Here is a 20,983-nt window from a genome sequence, read left to right as displayed (position 1 = left end):
GTTCTCATCCGCAAGTTCGACAGCGGAAGATCGTTGTCATCTCCTGCGATTCCGCGATGTCGGAGATCCGTTCAATGCGAAGTCCTAACCGGACCGCCCCTGGAAGCAATCGTGTCTCGCGCGAGCTTCAGAAGGAGCGGACCTAGATCGGGGTTGTCCAACGACTCCTTCGCCAGAATCTAGCTCGAGTTATGGTTTCCGTTCGGACTAGGTTTTCTTAGACTGTCCAGTTGGGGTTTCTTCGATCGGCGGTCCGGCAAGGGTTTAGATCGGGAATTCGACGGAGATGGAAGCATTTTCGCCACTGGCGACGAAGTTTGAGGCACGGTCGGGTCGAATCTGGATCTGAGCCTCCGTGATCGAGATCCGCAACGGTGGCACGTGTGGCGGAGTTTTGACGGTCATCACCACCACCATCTTCTTCTTCTTCTTCTTCTTCTTCTTCTTCTTCTTCTTCTTCTTCTTCTTCTTCTTTCGTTTTCGGTTTTGAGTGTTTTTGTTATCGAACAATGGATTAAATTTTTTTAAAGCAGGATTAAATTTTTTTAAAGCAGGATTAAATATTTTGACACGCATATTCTTCTTCTTCCATTTTCGGTTTTGAGTGTTTTTGTTATCTAACAACGGATTAAAATTATTGAAAGCAATATTAAATATTTCGACACGTTGCTGCCTTCTCGTTGCGGATGAGCAGGATTAAAATTTTTGACATGTAGATTAATTATTTTGAAATTCTGAAAAACGGGTTCACCCGAACTTAAAAGTATATTAATATGTGTACATTATAAGTGGCTAGAATGTATTAACTTATGAAATTTTAGTTATTTTGCTAAACACTTAATTTAAATTGGCTACTTTGTACACAAAATCCTAAAAATAAAACTTCTATTTTGAGGGCTGGTTTCAGGCAGGATAAGTCGAAGCCCAGACCCAATAGCAGGCATTATATAAGTAAGAGCTCAATCTTTGTACCACCTTAAAAACAAAAGTGAAAATTACTCGGGTCACCTTATTTTAAAATCGTTTCCGAGAATAACTCAATTTTTATTTTAATTCTGAGAACACCTAATTTATTATATAATAATTTTTTCTTGATGTTCACGATTTTTTTATTTCTTATAGTGCCATTCAAATTTTTATGACTTGTTTACAATTTCATCAAATATATAGTCAAAATCATCTGAGAATAAAAACTAATGAGGTATTTATGGAGTATTTTAAAATCTGAAGCATTAAGGGAATTATCATCTTCAAACAAAATATTTACGAAATTTCTCCAAAAGGAATTGGCCCGTTGACCTATTTAGATACTAGGAGAGGACCGCCACCCTCGAGGGTACAATTTTCAAAGAATATTTAAAAAAAAAAAAAAATTCAAAGCGAGAATATGGGATGGAAACATTCTAGATTTGACGATCCTTAGATGATGTGCGGGAGAGAGAGCAAGAGAGGCGAGACTGAGAGAGAGAGGGTGACGCGCGGCGACAAGCTGACGATGTTTGGTCGCGGCGGTGAGGAGGTGGCTAACTAATCTGTGCGGCGATATGGGCACAGACTCGGTCAAAATAGAGAGAGAGAGAGAGAGAGAGAGAGAGAGAGAGAGAGAGAGAGAGAGAGAGAGAGAGCTTTGGGTCCGAAAGAATAACAAAAGGACTGAAGAAATGCCTTTTATATCCAAACCCTAAAATTTATCGAGTTCTCGCCGCGGCGAGATTTTCCCAAAAATTATACAACGGGACTTGTCCCGTTGTAGAAAGATCTCGTCGCGGCGACGTTTGTTTTTTCGTCGCGTCGATTTTGTCTCATGAGTTTGGTCAACATCTCGTCGCGGCGAGCGTATTTAACGGTACAATGTACCGTTGTAAAACTCCAGTTTGTCCACTTTTTTACAACGGAACAATTATATCGTTGTAAAATATCTCGTATTTTACAACAGTACAAAATAACTGTTGTAAAAGGTCGACTTTTCACACCACTTAATTGTAAAAGGATAACTTTTCACAACACTTATTTGATGCGTTATAAAAGCTTCGTTGTCTAATCTACAGTTTGTAGTAGTGATAAAGGCCTAATTTGCGTGGATAAAAACTTTTGAAAACATTCGCTGTTTCTATAATCAATATAGTGATTCATTTTAAATTTTGGGACATGCATTATTATCCATAAAAACTATTGTTGATCAGTTGTGTCCAGATTTATAATTGGTATCTTTTGTACCAGATTAAGGATACATGTACTTCATGAGTTAGTAGTACTATATAATCCTAAGTTTATAAAGATGTTAGTTAAAATGAAAACATTTTATTTTCCATCGTACAGATGATACAATACAAATGTGATCTCGAGTCTCGACTACACGGGGACATCATGGTGTCTCATCACGCAATTAACTATTTCAAAATTGATTATTATTAATTTATTATTAAGAATGAGACCCAGAAGAGACAAGACAAGAGAAAAACAAAAAAAAGGAAAAAGGGAGGAGCACCAGTTGCAAAGTCTAAAGAGCAAGAGAATCTATATAATAATATATAATGAATTAAAATATCCTTAAAACAATATTGATTGAATCTATCGATTCAGAATCATCCTGAGAAGCTGCTCAGCATCTTCAATATCAGCCGAAACCAAGAGCTTAGATAGTCTCTCACTCAGGCTATCCACTTCTCTGCTAAGCCTCTTTATGTAATTGCATGTTTCCTCCAAAACTTTTGTTGCTGATGGTACCTGAAATTAAAATTAAAACAATTTAATATTTATTCTTTTATTACATGAGACGAGAAATTTCAAAAAATCACAATTTTCTAATTTTTTTATTTTATGAACTGGCTTAAATCAGCGTCATCCATGCTATATTATGAGACTTAAAATTATATTTTTATAATTTCTACGTTCAGAATGATATATATAGTTATTTTCGGGTTCAAAGCTTAAATAAAATTTGAAGTGAAATATGATATTCCAAATAAAGGTTGAGGGCAAATGTGATCATATTTTATAAATAAAGGTTTATGTGTGTGTGCGCGTAAATATATATATATATATATATATATATATATATATATGTATATATCTATATCTATATATAATATGTATATTATATATATATATAATATGTATATATATATTATAATCAGCAAACATGCTATAGTATATCTGGTATCACCACGCCTATCATCCCAATAAGAAAATTATTGACTGACTAATTATACTAGTAGTAGTAATTATTATTATACTAATTGAATTCGCGATATTTACTACTCAATTTTTCAATTAAAATTGCCGTTATTACACACGTATTTCACAAATAGCGCGTGATATTAGAATGGTTCCTATGTATAAATAGCTTATAATAGAATAATAATCCTTTCTAGCGCACGTTAAATATCGGCGAACCAGTTGGAAATTCATTTCCTTAGTCATGAACTTAACTGTGCACGTACACACGAGAGTATTGTATGCTCGGCTATGTATAATATAATCACATTAGTAAAAAAAACATTACTATACATAGGAAGAGATCAAAGTAAACTATATATATAGTGAGTACTAGTTAATTATATATATGGTATATAAAGTACCGTTGTGGTGCTGTGATGAGTTTGATCATCAATTGGCAACAAAGCTTGTAGCTTCAGAACAAGCTTGTTGATCTCATCGTCCGTGGGTTTGAAAGACCTAGATGAACACCGGTTCTTCTTCGACATGTTTATTAATGTGTGTGTCTATATAAGTGTATGTATCGCTTTGGGAATACTGATTTGACTTATGACATTAATATATGTAGTATAGCATATATATGGAGATATATAGGTAATACTGACTACTAACTGGCTGTAGAAGTGGAAGTTCAAATTGAAGACAGAGACCTGATTATAAACGAAGCTTAGGAAGGGTTGGTGACAAAGTAAATTTGAATAAAACAAAACCTACCCATAATAATAAGAGAGATATTAAATCTCTGAATTGATTAGTTATATTCGGACCCCACATGTACTATGATTTATGGGCACAAAAATTGGACCTACATAACGAAACCCCGTAATAAATTCTTGAAAGCGCCCTAACACCATAAAATTATGGCACGCCTGCTCTGTTACCCAAACTTGTTAACTATTCTTATAGAGTTCTATAATACATGTTTAGATATATTTTATTTTTAAAATTGCAATGTACATTCGTTGATGTCTTATTAGGACGTGCTACCAAAAAGATACTTTGTGTTTATTTGATTAAGGCCAAATTAGGCACTAGTACTGGTCATTTCTTTGTCTTGTGTACTACCTTTCATGCATCTATATATACTCTTCCTATTGTTTTAATGAATTAAGTTTCGTTTTTTTTATGTGCATTGTCGACTTCTTGGTTTTTTTTTTTGGGGGTTTTTTTTTTTAATTTGAGGAAATAAAAAACTATTGATGCCTATATTTCTTTTAACTCAAAATTTGTCCTTTATTTTTAAGACTCCAAATTCGTCTTATATGTACATGAAATGTGCATCAATTATGGTAGCCTTAACCATTAGCTATGAATGCGAAACGAATGGCGTATAACAATCGGTCCTCATTGCAACAGCGTTTTGTGCAACATATATATTCGCTATGAAGCGTTTACGGGATACATTTTCTATCCCAGAAAACATATATCACCCTCCGGATATTTATTTACTCCGGCACCGATTCTAACGAGCAAGTGTTCTCGCTATAATATGAGAATAAACTTATTGAGGGCATGTGCTCGTCGACAAGGCGACAAAATCTAGAGTCCAATGCTTCAGAGAGAGAGAGAGAGATGAAAAAAGAAGTAACAGAATCTAATTTTGACCTAATATTTAGACGTGAGAACTCTCGCATCTATTATATTTCCATTTTAAAAAAAGGGGACAATATTATCGTTTATCATTTCACTTAAATTTTGAATCAAACACGAGAAGTTGCATTTGATTTTCAATTTCTCTTCTTGTGTGTGATTTTTGTGTGTCCAAAAGTGCATATTTTAGTAGTAAACACCCTAGATTGAGCTCTTTATATTATTATAATTACATGGGTATGGGTCAATAGCGACATAATACTTAATATATTTTATTTGGTACACGTAAATACAACTTCTTGTTTATTCAGCGCCAACAATATTGAACGATATATTTTATGACCACCGTTCGCGTTCTCCGCATTAAAGGGAATGTGAGATTGTAATATAACGAATTTATAAGTGCATAAACCCAAAATATTGGATGTTTATGCCCCAGTTCCTCTTATATTGAGCCCATTTATAAATACCTACTACTTTAATTAGTTATATATATATATATATATATATATATATATATATATATATATATATATATATATCGTCAAACTTTTTTACAACTGATTGTTGAAATTAAAGTTGAAACATGCGTTAAAATGAAACGGCTTAGTTTCAACTCAAGATTTATGAGAATGAGATGGTTTAATTCTTTCAAACCCTAAAACAATGGAATTTCAGATATGCTTGTTGGCTCTGATGATTTTTGACATTTTCCTTAAATTTCAAGATTATTATTGTTACGGGATAAATTAGTCAGACACCGAGCAGGATAGTCGGACTCCCGAGCAGCAAGAAGAATCCAGCACCGAGCTCAGGTTAAGTAAACCCAAGGGCCATCCATTGAAAAGGAACGATCCGTTCATAAGTTAAGAACGAAACCCACCGATCAGAACTTCGGAGAGAAGAGAAGAACGTGGGTCAAAGACTAGTCAAAACCAAAAGAAAACATGTTTCAAACTCTAAAACGCACACCTTGACGGTTCAGGAACCATACGAAGAGTATTAACCGTCCACCTCAGCGAGAGGTAAGAGGCAGTTACCCAAAACCGTCCAGAATGTGGGATTGATCACCCCACGTTCCCCAGAATAACCGTCAGAGACACGACCACGAGGCCACACCAGACGAGTATAAATAGAGGCTGCGGCACAGAACTAAGGACAAGTTTTTTACTCACTTTCTTTCACTTAGAACCTCTAGAAAACACTGCTCTCTTGTATTAGATTCGTCTGTATAAAGAGAAAGTCTTGCCTAAATCATCTCTGTACTCGGAGCCCTCGTACTCGGAGTCTGTGTATTTTCGTGAGATATTGTTGTACTAATTTTACAGGTCAACAATTATCATTCATTATCGTGTATCGAAAACGTTAATTTCAATCACATATATACCGTTCATGCTTAGGTTTTTGTTTATATATCGTGTATCAAAAAATATACTCAATTTGCGAATTTACGTTAGTATTTAATTAAAAAAAAATCACATTTATTAGTTTTTATAGAGGAATTGCAACATAAATGCCCATGTTTTTGGGTTTATACACATACTCATTCTTTTAAAATTTAGTATCCACGTGTTCTTGACGACAAGAATGCTAACAATGGTCCTAAAACATAATGTTCGGTATTTTTTCCATAAATAAAAAAGAAGTGGTATTTAAATGTATCAAATCCAAAGAATTAGGTATTTATGCCACTATAAACCCTAATTATATTTACCATGGTCTGAGTGTATATTGATATAGCCACTACATGGTCATTAACCCTCAAGTTCCCAAGTGACACAAATGGTGTACATTAACATTAACCCTTCAAAATATACATGAGCTTAAGTACCATATAGAATTATTCTTTCGCTAATCTTATTACAAAATCGTCAGTCAATCAATTGATTAGGAGATCAACTAGATATCGGGTAATTTAGCACATATAAATATGGGATAACTAGGCATATGGCTTATTTAGATCCGCTGTTTGTCTAACTATTTAATATTTAAAAAATTAGCTCAAGCTAAAAAAAAGACATATGACTATGAGACATACTATGAGAAATCTCATAGTTAGACATGAGTTAAAAAGTGTCATGAAATTTATGATAAATAAATATATAATAAAGAGTTCTTTTGAATTCTTTTTTAGGGATAATTATGTCAATAATTCAATAGCACTAAATTTAATTATTGCGAACTGATTAGCTATTTTTAATAAAATAAAATTTAGATTAGAATCTTAAAATGAACAAATGAAAGTGTAGTTGCAACAATTTTTTTTTTTAAATGTACATGTTTATTTTCTCATGAACTAAATCGACAAAATCATGAGTCGGCAGTTCTCTTCTCAACCAATCAACCGACTATAATACTTCAAACAAACCATTTTTTTTAATTAGCGGAAATAAATAATTTTTTCATTTACCGTGATACACTTAAATTTTGATGTGTCAGAGCTTTGGCAAACCATGCAAGTGACTATGATCAATATTGTATATAATATGTGAAAATATATTTTAAATTGTATGAGATTTGTAATGAATAATGATGTAGGGGTTAGTGACGGCCAAAATAATTGGTGACTTTGGCATTATTTACCAACCATTCTCAAATTGGTACCTAAATTTGCGGTATCGATCTATCCTCATGTATGTCTTGTGTCTGAACGACACGTGGAATAAACTAGAATTAGTTATTAGAAAACCATGCAAGAGAGTATTATTGCTTTTGACGTTGACAAGAACAACATAGACTAGTCGGTCGAGATCGAGACAAGATATCGATATTAGACTGTCTCTGTGTACAAAATTTTGAGCCAAATAAAGCTGCCACTCCACTAGTTGTGTGTGTGATATTTTGATCACCCAAACGTACTAAATTAGAATCTTGTATTTCAACTTACACTTGAAGGGGGAAAAATATATATCTTTCTGAGTTGGAAGTCGTATATGATTGAGCCATATCATTCATAGTGCTACAATGATATAAAGAAGCTAGTAGTTTAAAAAATAGTTCAAATGATTTTTTGACGTGTATTTTAGACTTATGCAACATAAAATTATGAAAAGTTATTAGATAAATGATAACCCATGGAATATATACTTTTAACCTACGGTAAGAGAAAATTGAAGTTATGGTAATAATAGTAAAATATGTCCATGATGCATGAATTTATTTAAACAATAATTTTATCGTATACTTAAAAAAATGAGTATATCTGACTTATGCAACGCCACATCAATAAGCACATGCAGTTTCAGTTATAACCTTCGCGAGATTGCTTGAATCTCGCGTGTCACCGTCAGCTGCAAAGAGTCTTTAAATACCTTGTAATCACGTGTAATAATTACGGCTAACATTTAAATACCTTGTAATCACGTGTAATACCTTGTAAGAAAAAGTATCTTGTTTATTGGGGCCATTTAAAGGTGACCATATGGGATCCCGCGGGACCCCGTTTCCCGTATTTTTTGTATCATATGAGAAATGAGAAAAAACCGTACTAAGAAATGTGGTATAGAGACTTTTGTCTCAGAACCATTCGGGAAATGAGACGGAACTGAGATCCCTGTTTAACACTATTTAGTACCATATTTTTAAAATTGTATTTTTTTAATTGAAATATATGAATTTTTTATTTATTTCAAAATGTATTCATGATTAAAATAAAATGAAAAAAATAAATATGATAAATATGAGAATCCCGGAACCGCGAAATATGGTACCGGGAATTCCCGGTACCGTGGAAAATGGTTCTGGGATTTCCCGGTACCATTTTTTACGGTTCCGGGAGTTCCATTTCCCGCAAAATATGGGACGGGACCAGGAGATCTCATTTCCCGGGTTCCATATGACCAACTTTAGGGCCATTATATATATAACCTTACCTTTAATTAGTTTTGGTAAAAAAATCATGATCAAATATTTACACGCGTAAATTGACTGAAATACTTTATCAAAACATTGGATATCTACCAAAATTTACCTAAAATTTATAAAAAAAAATTGACTATTTACATAAAATTTATAAAAAATTGGCTATTTACCTAAAATTTATAAAACGTTGGCTTTCTCTCATTTTAAACTAATTATTTATTGTTTATTTATGTTTATCGTTGTTTATTCCTAATTGGTCGATCTCCGCTGCCGCTGATTGCGAAATCCTCGTCGTCAGACGCAATCGTGACCAATTTATGGTTGTTATTACTGTCCATGAGATAGATAGTGTGTGTGCAAGTGAGTAAAGAAAAGAATAATTAACTTTACAAATTTGGGAACAAATAAAATAATTAAATTTAATTTATAAATATCAAAATATTTTAAAATTTTGAAAACCAAATCGAGTGACCGATTAATTGAGTTACAATTTAAAACAACAATTTTATAACAAATGCCACTTAATATGTTTGGCTATTTGTTTTAAAAATTAAAATATTGTATAATGCAACTGACAAATTTTAAGTTCCTTAATTAGTTATATCGCTCCATTAGTATACATCAAAATATATTTTAGCCCCTACTACGACAAATTCCTAGCTTCGCCGCTAGTAATGTAGTTATAAGTAATCTTGTCCATCATTAGGACTAGGAGAAGAATATATGGATCTAAATTCCTCAGCTTGCTCTAGGTTTCGGTTAAGTACATGACAAGATCTTCCCATGGACAATTTTGGTCTTCAAATCTGCAAGTGGGCGAAAAATATATAGAACATACTTGAAAAATAAACCATTTTTTTGGCCACAAAAGATCTCTGTTAGGTCTAGTTTGCGACCACATATATTAGAGTCGATGGCTCGGCCAGCTGACAATTTAGAGGCGTCTGATATCCGTGGTGTCCACTTAATTCATCTAAAAACTGTAGAAGAGCTTTCATTTTCAGCTATAATCTCTATGGATTTTTCTATTCGCTAGATCAAAAGTGAGATTATGGAAGAATATCAACCATCTGCAAGGAATACATATCCAGGCTTAATTCTGCATGTCACGAAGAATATGAAGGGCTATTCTCCACCATCAAAGGTGTAATAATTTATGTCTCTAAACGAAAATTTGGTAAAAGCAAAAAGTAATAATTATATAAACATGGTTTATTTAGTTGGACAGATTTTACATGTTGACTAAAATTCTGCATAATTACTTGTTTAGACAATTGGGTCATTGGTTAGGTGTTCTGTCTAGTGGCCACTATTTTTAACTATTCTGCATGACTAAAATTCTGCATAACTATTTTTAGTCTCGATAATTTTGAAAATACGCTTAGATTTAATTTTACGATCTACTAATTCGTAGAAACTTCTGTAATTGATTATAACGAAAACTCGTCTAAGATTTTTAATCAATAAAATTTTAGTCGCACACAGCCGACTTATCTCACTCTCGCTCTTTTGGCTCTATATATGTTTTCCATCAACAACCGAGTGCGATAATTACTTTCTATCTCTCTATGCCAACATACTTTAAAATACTTGATTGTAATGCATGTTTGCGTTTTTATTTAGTTGAGACGATCTTCAGGAGGGGGTCGTATGGACGAGAAAGATATCTTTGATCTGAGAGGAGTTTAGATTGCAGTTCGTGATCGGGAGATTGGAGGAGATGGAGAACGAGTTTGCGATTGAGTCTAAGTTATCATACCTCTTATTATTGTAGTGAATGACTCCATCGGACTTATTAATTTATTAAGTGCTTTGTCACTGAAGTGGAATAATTTTATGTCTTTTACTAATTTTCTACTTGTTTGATTTATCTTGTATAAATAGTTAGTTATTCAGCTTATTATATCTAATAAATTTGAAAAAATAAATAAAAGTCCACCCAAAAAAAAAAAAAGACAGTAGAACTGTTGCTTTTGAGGCCTAAACAAATAGGTAAAAAAAAAACATGCGCCTAGTGACATGGGGTTTTGGTGGGCCGTTTTTTTACCCAAAATGCATGAAAATATGTTTGTTTTATACCGTTTTTTTACCCAAAATGCATGAAAATATATGTTTGTTATATGTTATGACTATATGTATTGTTTGTAATATGCATTAATATGTATATTTATTTGATAGATGTTAAAAAAAGTATATTTATTTGATAATATGACTATATGTATTGATTGTAACTGTATCCATATATGCAATGTACATTTATGCAATAATATTTCTTTATAATATGCTATATATATAATAAATCTAGCCCAAACTGACTCTTTGACATATCACTAAGAAGCCTTAATAGAATGCCTGTTTATTACACACGCTCAAATAATGGTTGGAAATTTTCCAACCAAAGTTGATTAATGACGATAGTCTTAATACGATGGTCCAAACGTATGAGAGGAAGTACGTACACTAAAGAACAAACACAATAAATTCGAAAACCAACTACACTACACAGTCGACACACGCGTTATTTTATCACGCTCGTTCCACGTAGCTTTTTAAGCAAATCCACGTTGCACAAACCACTCATATAGTTGTTGATTACTCATACGACAAAGAACACTCGAGAGACATTTAATTGATCTTGTGGTCCATCAATTATCGCTACTATTATTTTGAACCTGTCTTTACACTCGGAGCAGTGTCTAAAATTGGGGTTGTCAGTGAAAAAGAAAGTCGGTGACAGTTAGTTATGCGTGTGGTTGCCTTCAAGTTCAACGGAAGGTACACGATAACGAATAAACGACAATCTCAATCACGTCGTTGAATTGGGGAAAAGTACTCGTGGAAATTATGTTTGGTGGAAATATATATAGATTTCATGAACTTAATATAGGGCTAAAACTGATCAACTTATGATCTCTCGCTGTCTCTAGACTGTAGCTATGTATCTTGACAACGTATACGTAGTGTATGCATGTGCATGTTTATTTGAGCTTGCGTGGTATTTTTTTTTTTTTTTTTTAGAGGAAAAGAGCTTTCTAGTATTAAACATAGATATGCAAAATCGATAGAGCTTTGATTTTTTTGCAGGGATTCTTCAAACAGTCTATAATGTTAATTAGCTCTCAGCGTCTTGACAGCTGGTTCATCAAATACTCGGCCAGAGAGTTTCAATTATTTGAGCTCTGAGACTGAGTGTCTACATATAGTTAAATGACCTAGCTTCGTAGAATAGGGCTGGGAAGTTGAGGTACAAATCAATAGGAGACGATAACATTCATTTCAATTAACTCAATTATCGAAGATCACTATTTCAAAGCTTTTCTTTATTTATTTATAATTATTTTATTCGTCGTAAGTGGGTTTTATAGGATGCGTTTAGGAATTACAACAAGTACGGGAATCATTTGGTACACCTATTTCTTTACTTGTACGTAGTATAAGAAATTACTCATTTCTTTTTTTATAATAGAAAAGAAAACAAAAAAAAAAAATAGTAATTTCTTATACTAGGTACAAGTAAAGAAATAGGTGTACCCAATGATTCCTGTACTTGTAATTTTTCTTAGGGAAAATAACACATTTATACCCTGTGTTTTAGTGAAATGTCGAGTTCAACCTTCGGTTTTCAAAAATGTCGAGTTTATACCCTCTGTTTAACTAAAATGACGAAATTATACCCTCTGTTTAACTAAAATGACGAAATTATACCCTAAAATGAATAACAGCGTCACAAATCTCATTTTCATTGATATTAACTCTTATATAAGAAAAACCAAATCAAATCTAAATCAGTGCCCTAACTTCCAAATTCTCAATTTTGAAATAAAAATAGCCTTAAATTGAAATTAAATAATAAAACTCATACCTCTTAAGAAATGACTTCATTCCGTGTTTGAATTGTAACTCTAAATCCTGGATTCTCTGTTAGAATATGCGATTTTGATGACTATCAACTATCGATGTTTACCCATTTGCCTCTTTCTGTGTTCTTCGCGATTAAGAGATTGTTGTTTATTTTTTAGTTTTTAAATAAATTACATATATGGCGCGAATGAATAAAGATAATTGGTGTTTATATATAAATATTATAGTCAACGTCAATGAAAAGTCAATAAAAAGAATATTCGTGACACTGTTGTCTATTTCAGGGTATAATTTCGTCATTTTAGTTAAACAGATGGTATGAACTCGGCATTTTTGAAAACCGAGGGTTAAACTCGACATTTCACTAAAACACAGGGTATAAATGTGTTATTTTCCCTTTTTCTTATACTACTCATTTTTTGTTTACAATTGGTTTTTTTTTAAGCGGGTCAGTTAATGAGTTTACCAACTACGTAAACAAGTCCAAATTATTGTGCCCGTCAAATGATTGCGTCTGATATCCCAGTATACCCACTTGTTAAAAAAAATTAAATATTGCACAAATTAATAAAGTTAATTTATTTTTAGACTACATGTATTGTTAATTTCATAAAATCAATAAAGTTAGAAATATATATATATATATTTTATTTTTTAGGGAAAAAAATGTGGCTCACCAAGCCATTCATCGGGGCATATCAGCCTTTATACAAAATCAAAAAGTTCGAGAGGAACACCCTCCTCTCAAACAGAGTCCGAAGAAGCTCTGTGAGCCTTTCTAGCCAAAAGATGGGCTATGGATCACATTTTATGGGAATAGAAGTTACATTTGAAGAAGAAAGTTAAAAGAGAATTGATCTCGGCCACGTCCATGCCCGCCTTTGTAATAGTCTAACGCTCCCCGGAAATCAGCAACATCGTCGTCTTGCAATCGATTTGTATAAGCACACGTTGAAAGCCCAGCTCCACGGCGAGTTTGACTCCTCTGAGAAATGCATGAAGCTTCGCCATTAAGGCCGGGAAAGGCCGCGCGTACGTAAACGAAAAGGACGCCAAAGCCTCTCCTTGGTCCTAGCGCGAGATTCCTCCGGCTCCACACATGTGCGACTCTGCCGAGACTGTCGCTTCTACCAAAACAACCACCACACCGGGAGGAGATGAGTCTAATGTTGCCGCGAAGGAGCAGTACTAAGAGTATTAACCATACCTCTCATCGTGATATGCCTGAAGTCGTCGAGGAAGTGTGGACCAATTGATGGGCTCGGTCAAATTGTTATCTTGCTTGTAAACAGAGCATCATTTCTTCTATTCCAGGCACTCCAACCCAGGATGATGAACACATCATAGTTCTTGGAAGACAAAAGGTTTCCAATACATAAAAAACATGATGATTTCTCCAGAGAAATTCTCTTTGATGTTCGCCCACCACCCGGTGGCCTTCCACGGAGGAGAAATATTACGACACCTCCAAATGGCATGGAAAGTGGTCTCCACTTCTCTCCTACACCGTGTGCACGTAGGTTCCACCTTCATACCCCACCAAGCAATATTCCCACACTTGGGAAGCCATTCCTTAGCCAGCCGCTGCATGAAAAGACGAATTTTTGGTGGGATCTTGAGCCTCCACACGTCTGACCGCCAACATGAAGTCATGGTTGGATTCGAGGAGCTTCCGCTTGGTTGGAGATCATTGAGCACCCGGTAACCGCTCTTCCCTGTGTACAATCCGTCCTCAGTGAAATTCCAACACATCGAGTCTTCTGGGTCCCCACTCCATCTAGGATCTTGAAAATTTTGAGGACGTCTTCTTCCGGACACCACTTCCCTAAGGAGTGCCAAGTTCCATGTGCCATTGTGGTACTTCAAATCTACCATAATGATTCCATCCGGTGTACGAGAGTCAAAATGTACCTTGAAGTCCCCCGGCCTAGGAATCCATTTCTCGGTTCGAGTCTCAACTTGCATCCCATTACCGATCCGTCACCTCGAGCCGAAATCGATGGCCTTACTCCCCCACAACATCCCGTTCCTTAAGATCGAGGCATGCGGAGAAGCCGAAGTCAGGGTAGTAGGATGCTTTAATGACATGGGCCTCCAAAGAGTTCGGGGATCTCACCAATCTCCACACACTTTTAGCTAAGAGAGCTTGGTTGAAACGCTCAAGATTCCAGAAGCCTAGTCCTCCGTTCTCCTTCTGAACACAAAGCTTTTCTTACGTGCCCCAATGCATTTTCCCCTGGTCCTCGTTATTTCCCCACCAAAAATACGCGGCCATACGATGAAGGGCAGAGATAATATCCTTGGGAAGCTTGAAACAATGCATGACGTAGCTTGAGATTGCTTAAATGACCGCCTTGATGATCAAGTCATTTCCAACCAATGAGAAAAAGGATCCTTTTCATCCATTGACTAAGGTAGTCATAGGAAGCCTAGTCCTCCGCTCCTTGAGAAACTGTAATATCTCCGCCTTGCTTCTACAGTTCTACCCATAGTCATAGGAAGACTAAGGTAGTGTTAGGGATTATTGCTCACGAGAAGACTTATATGTAATCTTCGAGACGCTGAAATTATCAATAAAATTAAGTTATGACATATATTTTTTTATGTGAATCAAAAACTTTATTTTTATTATAGATTTATCAACATTCATCTAATCCTTAGTGTTCGTATCAAACTGAAGTACATGTTGGGCATCTAAGTTCGGGCGGTAAACTAAAATTTGGTCGGTAATTGATCCGTATCTGGATAGCTGGATCTAAAATCACAAATGTGGAACATAAGTGAAGGTTGACCACTTGGGGGAAGCATTCTACACAAGTGGTCTGTGTAGGGCATGTACAGACTTTGGTTGTTGATGTGTCGTTTAAGGAACCATTACAACACACTAATCGGGGTCGCTATGATGGTCACAGTGAGACTTGGTCTAAATCCTGAAGTGGTCACGGACTTCTAAGTTGTATTACCGAGGTCTTTGACTCATTCGTTAATGGCTATTTGAAGATGCCTAAGTACTTATGTCTTAGAAATTCAGGATATGATTTGAACGGAAAGTGATTCACAGATACAGAATCCAGCCTTCCAGAAAGAAGCTCAATGTTCACTCACTTAAGGGTTGATTCCATACAAAAGAATATTTCGCCGGGGAAACAACGATGCTTAGGGCTTATATGTATATAGAAATGTATAACGGAATAATTAACCTTTCTCGATACGAGTTGAACCTAGAGGATTGAGCTCATGAACTGTCTTTATCAATGGACACTTCTACGATGAGTAAAATATAATTCTAGTAATTTGAAGAGTGCAGTCTCGGCTCATGTTGTGGAGTGACGCCGAGATTGACGAATCGTTTAAATATGAGAAATTATTTTTTTCGTCTATTTATTCGGATTTGTGAGAGCTTCTGTTACTAGGTCCATAGTCCCTAAATCGGCTCTCATAAAGATGAATAAGAACTCTCTATTAATAATAAGATTTATTGATTACAATCTCACAGCTGTAAATTGTCTAGCTAACAACCTTTATTCGGAAAATTGTTTTTGCCGAACTTATTATTTATTTTGGAATTAATTAGTTGTTGTTGGATCAAGTAATTAATTAACTAAATTGAATTTTAAGTCGGAGCTATCGTCGTAAGATCTTCAGTCGTCACCTCGACGCCGATTAGACTCCACACCTCTAACAAAAAATACTCATTGTAATTTATTAATTGCGAATACATAATTTTATTTTAATATGTAAACTTTCTTAAGATAAGCAAAATTTTGATTTTATTTTACATAGCGTATTATATGCAATATCTATACATGATTTCATTTGAATTATAAAGCCATGTGTCGAGAAAAATAATTCGAAAGAATCAACTCGATTATTTTTTTGTTTGGTTTAATTTGGTTTTACATTTCAATCGGGTTGGTTTGAATTTTAAAACTATTTTTTTTGTTTACATCGGGTTGAATTGATAGTACATAAAAAAAAATAGATTAACCAACTTAATACATCGGTCCATACATTACTTTGCGATGCTACCCTTCGTGGTATCATTAATTAGATTAATTAGATGGGTATATACAAATTATCGTCTTACTCCTTTAGTTATTTTTCTTTCAACTAATTAGTTAGTTGTTTCTGAATAAATAAGCTTCTCAAGTGAGATTTCTTCATCGTGTCACCATGCTCCGCTCACACATCTAAGCCAATCACAAATGAAAAAAATTTGAAGTTTATATCAATCAATCAATTGAAAGAAACTACGTTCAGAATTCAGATGGATAAATCTCATATTTTCGTTCCCTTTATGGTATAATAAAAAATTAATTGGGTCAGTCAGAAAAAAAAAATGATAAAAAAAAAAAAAATTATAATTCATGTACACCACAATATCTCAAACATACCAACAAACCCAGAAAGAATTTCCCTAATTACCACAGCCCAGCATAATCCACTAGCTATTAACTGAGAAATACCCTACTCTTCACGATTTTTTCTGCCTCGGTGACACTTAAAAATCCGACTTTATTCTCCTTCATCCAGCTCTCCGTCACCGGAGAATGGCTCTTAAGTTGGTTTTCGGACATCTTCAAGAGCTTCAAACCGTTGGCCGTTTTTGGAAAGAAGCCTTCGGGCCTTAAACACCAAGATCGAAACACCCCAAACAAAACATCCAAATCCCGGCCAAACCTTTCAACTCCACTGTCATGAAACCTCACATTGCTCATCAGAATACCGTTGAAGACCAACTTATCGATACCCGCAGCTAGGCTTCTCCAAACACCCACAAAGTCATTTCTGTTCAGATTGACCTCAAGCACTGACATCTTCGCTTGGAGATGATCAAGAGCCCCGAGTAACGACTTTGAAACCGTCCAACCTTCCTCGCCTTTTTCCTGCCATTGCCTCCTGTTCTTGATGTAGTCTCGACAAAGGGAATCAAAGCCTCTCAAGGTTACAACGGACACTTTTTCAACCCACTCTAGTCTGAAAGCCTTTAACCTCCCGATCTCGGCATCAAATACACCAGCCTGAAGACTCTCGACCGGTTCACCTTCTACATTCTCGCCACACAATGCGTCTGATCCATCGCCCTGATTGGGTCCCATTTCAAGAAAAAATACATCTTCGCACCATTCTTTCAGTACGGATTCCACGAAGCGAGCAGCGTTAATGGAGTTTGCGACTTTGATTAGAGCATCGTTATCTGTTAGCGCAGTAAGACCTTCGGCTTCTTGGCACCTCAAAACCAAGCAATCCAAGAATTTTTGTATGATAGGCGTTCCAGCTGATCTGAGGAACCTTGTCCTCAACGCCATTCCGGTATTAGGTAACAAACGACAACGCTCAATAACAGAAGAAAGGTTCTTTAGGAAGACACTGGATATGGCAGGAGCTTTATAGTTTTCAGGATCAGATGAAATAGTTTCAGCCTTGAACTTCCCTGTCCAGTTTCTCTCGTTATGACATGCACTGTTTAACTTCTCTAGTATTTCACCGAGCTCTATATCAGCCCACAACTCAAGCCAGTCAGGTCGATCATGGAAAACAGATAGAGAAGAAACTTTTTGCGTATTCGCATCATCCTGAAAGGAAAGCGAAATACCAGAATGCTCTAAAAGAGACTTGATCTGTTTATCAAATGATACCATCAAGTCAATAAGACGGAGCCAAGATGTTCTAGCCTGTAATTGAGCACCTGTGTCACTCTCTTCACCCAATTGAGCAGCGTACGACGGAAAAATTTCTTTGGCCAAGTAAGTCGATAAAGAGGATATCATTCCCGAGATCCATTCTTCTCTGCAGCTATAGCCAGATAACATTGCTTCATCGACCAAAGGTTGCAAAAGCTCGTCCATAGAGTCCACAAAATCCCTTGTAATTTTGTAAACTAGAGCGAAGACGAACTCTGGCTTCTCGACCCACTTCGAGAAATGGCGTTGGGATGCTGATGATATAGGATTTACCAGTTCTTCAATAACCCAAAGTGGCTGATGAAGATCAACTTCCATCTTATAGCCTGCAAGTTGTCGGGATTTTCTTCGCCTTTGCAGTTCCTGTAGGTTGCATAAAGCGAAAAACGTTTCACGGTATTGCTCTTTGAGGTTCCCTTGCATTGTAAAAAGAGGATTGACGAATTTGGCTGAATTTGAAGCCGCAGAGCTCATAGACGATAGAGCCGGTGGCCACCCAAGGGAAGCAAGAAGTGCTCTATAATCCGAAATGACTTGCGGTCTCAACATTGCTAAAGCCCGATCTACTCTGTGATCGACAGATGATACAAGATGATCCCACTTTGGGTGTGCTCTTGTGACAGAAGATAGAATATCTTCGGTCTGTTTCAAGGTTTCAATAGCCCGCATACGTGTGTCCTGAAATAATTAAGGTTATAAAATCGGTATTAGCAAATCCTGAGGTCTACAATCATATTTGCTTCTAAAGCTATTATATACTCACTTCAGAGTCTTTTGATGAGAGCTTCTTTAAATTTCTTTTCACGGTTGAATATACAGCATCTTCAGTTTCACCAACCAAAGTATCAAGCTTCAATGTTGTCTCTGAAAGGATAAAACATTGAATGAAACGAATTTAACATTGACACCCCAAAAAAAAAAAAAAAAAAGACACAAGTTCCATGTTTAACCCATACAAAATAGAGATGAATAGGCTTCCAACAGAAAAAAAAAAAAAAAAAAAATGGATGGAACGTAAGTTGAAATATAGCATGGATAATTTCCAGGCTTCCAAACCTTCATCACATTAGCTAAGCCCTTGAATGACTGAACATGCAAGATACAACAATACTGGTGAACTCTGCTTAGCAAGTGTCTCAAAATGCCAAGCTCTTTTTGCAAAAAAAAGAATACAAAACTCGGCATCGACCATTTGCACGTGAGTTGTATATCAACTATCAAGCACCTTATCAACCTAATTCAACACCTCATATTTTTTCTTCAAACAATTCAAGCAATGTTTTATCTCCATTTTTCACTTTTAGTGGAACGAGATGAAATACTCATAATATCATATTAGACCTTTGAGCCTAATTTTTCTTACGACTTACGAGTATTCCTTATCCTAATTCCCAGTAGATTGATTCATTAGCCCCGTTTTGTGTTGCTATCTTGACTCATTACATCGTATTAAACCGAGTCTTGTAGTAATTTTGTGTCTTTCTTTCACATGCCACATTTCCAAACGAAATCTTCTTTCCGAACCGAATACTAATACAAATTCATAGATTTTGAAATGATTCGACATTTCAATACACAGTTCTCACCGATAACCTCAGAAAAGCAAATCAAAAGCAAGGGAATTCGAGACTGACCGGCATAGATTCGAACGTTGTTGAGGCGAGCCACTTCGTTGGCCAGGGCAGGCAAATCCTTCCCCAAGAGGACGACGTCGGAGGTGGATGATCCAAGAGCGGCCAACTCCTCGGCGGCGCCGCCGAGGAGAGCGTGGAATCGGCCGGAGAAAGAGGCGTGAGCGGCGAGGGCATCTCCGAGGCTGCGATTGAGACCAATCAGGCTGCGATCTAGCGCCGCGCATTCCGATTGGAGCTCCGAAACCAGACTCGGAGCGCCGGTCAGTGCATCTCCGTCCCCGAGTTTGCTGTCCAGAAATGAGATCGCAGACGAATACAGCTCCGACGCCGACGGCAGCGTCTGGATCGGCGACTCCATTTTCGTTTCCGTCAATTTGGCGTAGAGCTTCTTCAACGTAGAGGGTCAAGACTCGTGTTATGCTTTGGAAAAAAAAAAAAAAAAGCCTAGGTGGTATAACGGAATAAACCAACCAAGCATGAATAGTCCCTAAACAAACAGTCCCGGACTATCTTCAGATTTGTATTTTGTTTTCAGTTCTTATTTCTTAACACTAAACGTGTTTTAATCAAAGTTCTTAAAGTAGTCTTTTTTTTTAATAAGAGCATTTGTTGCGGGTGAGAATTATTGGAGATGGTGTAAAATTATCACTAATTAATCGGTTATATTTTCATAAAATAACTTCTAAATTTTAAATATTTCAGAAAAAATATTATCGTTTTTTTTTTCTCTAAAAGATTATATGCATAATACATAGTCATAAACTAAATTTAGGAGGGTCAATATCAAAATTTAACATTTACGGGTCTAAAATCATTTAAATTTCATTCTAAAATGGTAGTATACTTTTTTTTTTTTATATAAATTTATTTACTTTCTCAATTGTAAAAATATTTATAAAATCAATTTTGAATTATATTGGACAAATTACCAAACAAAGAGTACTAAAAAAAAAACAAAGACTAAATTTTCAGTTTATGGCTATGTACCTGCAATGATCAAAGCACTTATATGGAAATGATAGTTCAACAATCAATCTATAAAGAGTTGAATACCATGAACAACCCGGTTGGTTGGTTCTTTAATTATGCAAACGATTCATTCGTAGCTACGATCATTGACATTGATATCTTTGA

At 35.4% G+C, this 20,983-nt stretch overlaps 2 protein-coding genes across 3 annotated transcripts; both read right to left on the bottom strand.

Moving 5' to 3' along the window:
- Positions 1-2,452: 2,452 nt before the first annotated feature.
- LOC149384206 (transcription factor ILI7-like) lies at positions 2,453-3,840 on the bottom strand. Its single transcript, XM_089629475.1, has 2 exons — positions 3,582-3,840; positions 2,453-2,727 (listed from the first exon to the last, which is right to left on the bottom strand). The coding sequence occupies exons 1-2, from the start codon at positions 3,705-3,707 to the stop codon at positions 2,572-2,574; spliced, it is 282 nt and encodes a 93-aa protein (XP_089485601.1). The 5' UTR covers positions 3,708-3,840; the 3' UTR covers positions 2,453-2,571.
- A 12,828-nt stretch (positions 3,841-16,668) lies between these two features.
- MAG2 (RINT-1 / TIP-1 family) lies at positions 16,669-20,369 on the bottom strand. 2 transcript variants are annotated; one of them, XR_016301914.1, is made up of 4 exons: positions 19,850-20,369; positions 18,979-19,079; positions 16,926-18,893; positions 16,669-16,721 (listed from the first exon to the last, which is right to left on the bottom strand). XR_016301914.1 is itself a non-coding variant. In XM_089629570.1 (3 exons), the coding sequence occupies exons 1-3, from the start codon at positions 20,205-20,207 to the stop codon at positions 16,983-16,985; spliced, it is 2,370 nt and encodes a 789-aa protein (XP_089485696.1). In that variant the 5' UTR covers positions 20,208-20,368; the 3' UTR covers positions 16,773-16,982. The 2 variants fall into 2 exon arrangements, 1 of the variants encoding a protein (XP_089485696.1); XM_089629570.1 differs by lacking the exon at positions 16,669-16,721 and having other exon boundaries at positions 16,773-18,893; positions 19,850-20,368.
- Positions 20,370-20,983: the final 614 nt, after the last annotated feature.

Source organism: Urtica dioica, chromosome 10 (assembly GCF_054948205.1).
Source record: "Urtica dioica subsp. dioica isolate 48M chromosome 10, U.dioica_male_clone48M_v1_H2, whole genome shotgun sequence".
NCBI classification, from domain to species: domain Eukaryota; kingdom Viridiplantae; phylum Streptophyta; class Magnoliopsida; order Rosales; family Urticaceae; genus Urtica; species Urtica dioica.
This window is presented reverse-complemented; position numbering and strand designations above follow the sequence as displayed.

Coding starts and splice junctions, on each gene's coding strand:
- LOC149384206 (XM_089629475.1), bottom strand. CDS start 3,707: ATGTCGAAGAAGAACCGGTGTTCATCTAGGTCTTTCAAACCCACGGAC. Junction 2,728..3,581: donor CTCATCACAGCACCACAACG/GTACTTTATATA, acceptor TTTTAATTTCAG/GTACCATCAGCAACAAAAGT.
- MAG2 (XM_089629570.1), bottom strand. CDS start 20,207: ATGGAGTCGCCGATCCAGACGCTGCCGTCGGCGTCGGAGCTGTATTCG. Junction 19,080..19,849: donor CAACGTTCGAATCTATGCCG/GTCAGTCTCGAA, acceptor TTATCCTTTCAG/AGACAACATTGAAGCTTGAT. Junction 18,894..18,978: donor TCTCATCAAAAGACTCTGAA/GTGAGTATATAA, acceptor TAATTATTTCAG/GACACACGTATGCGGGCTAT.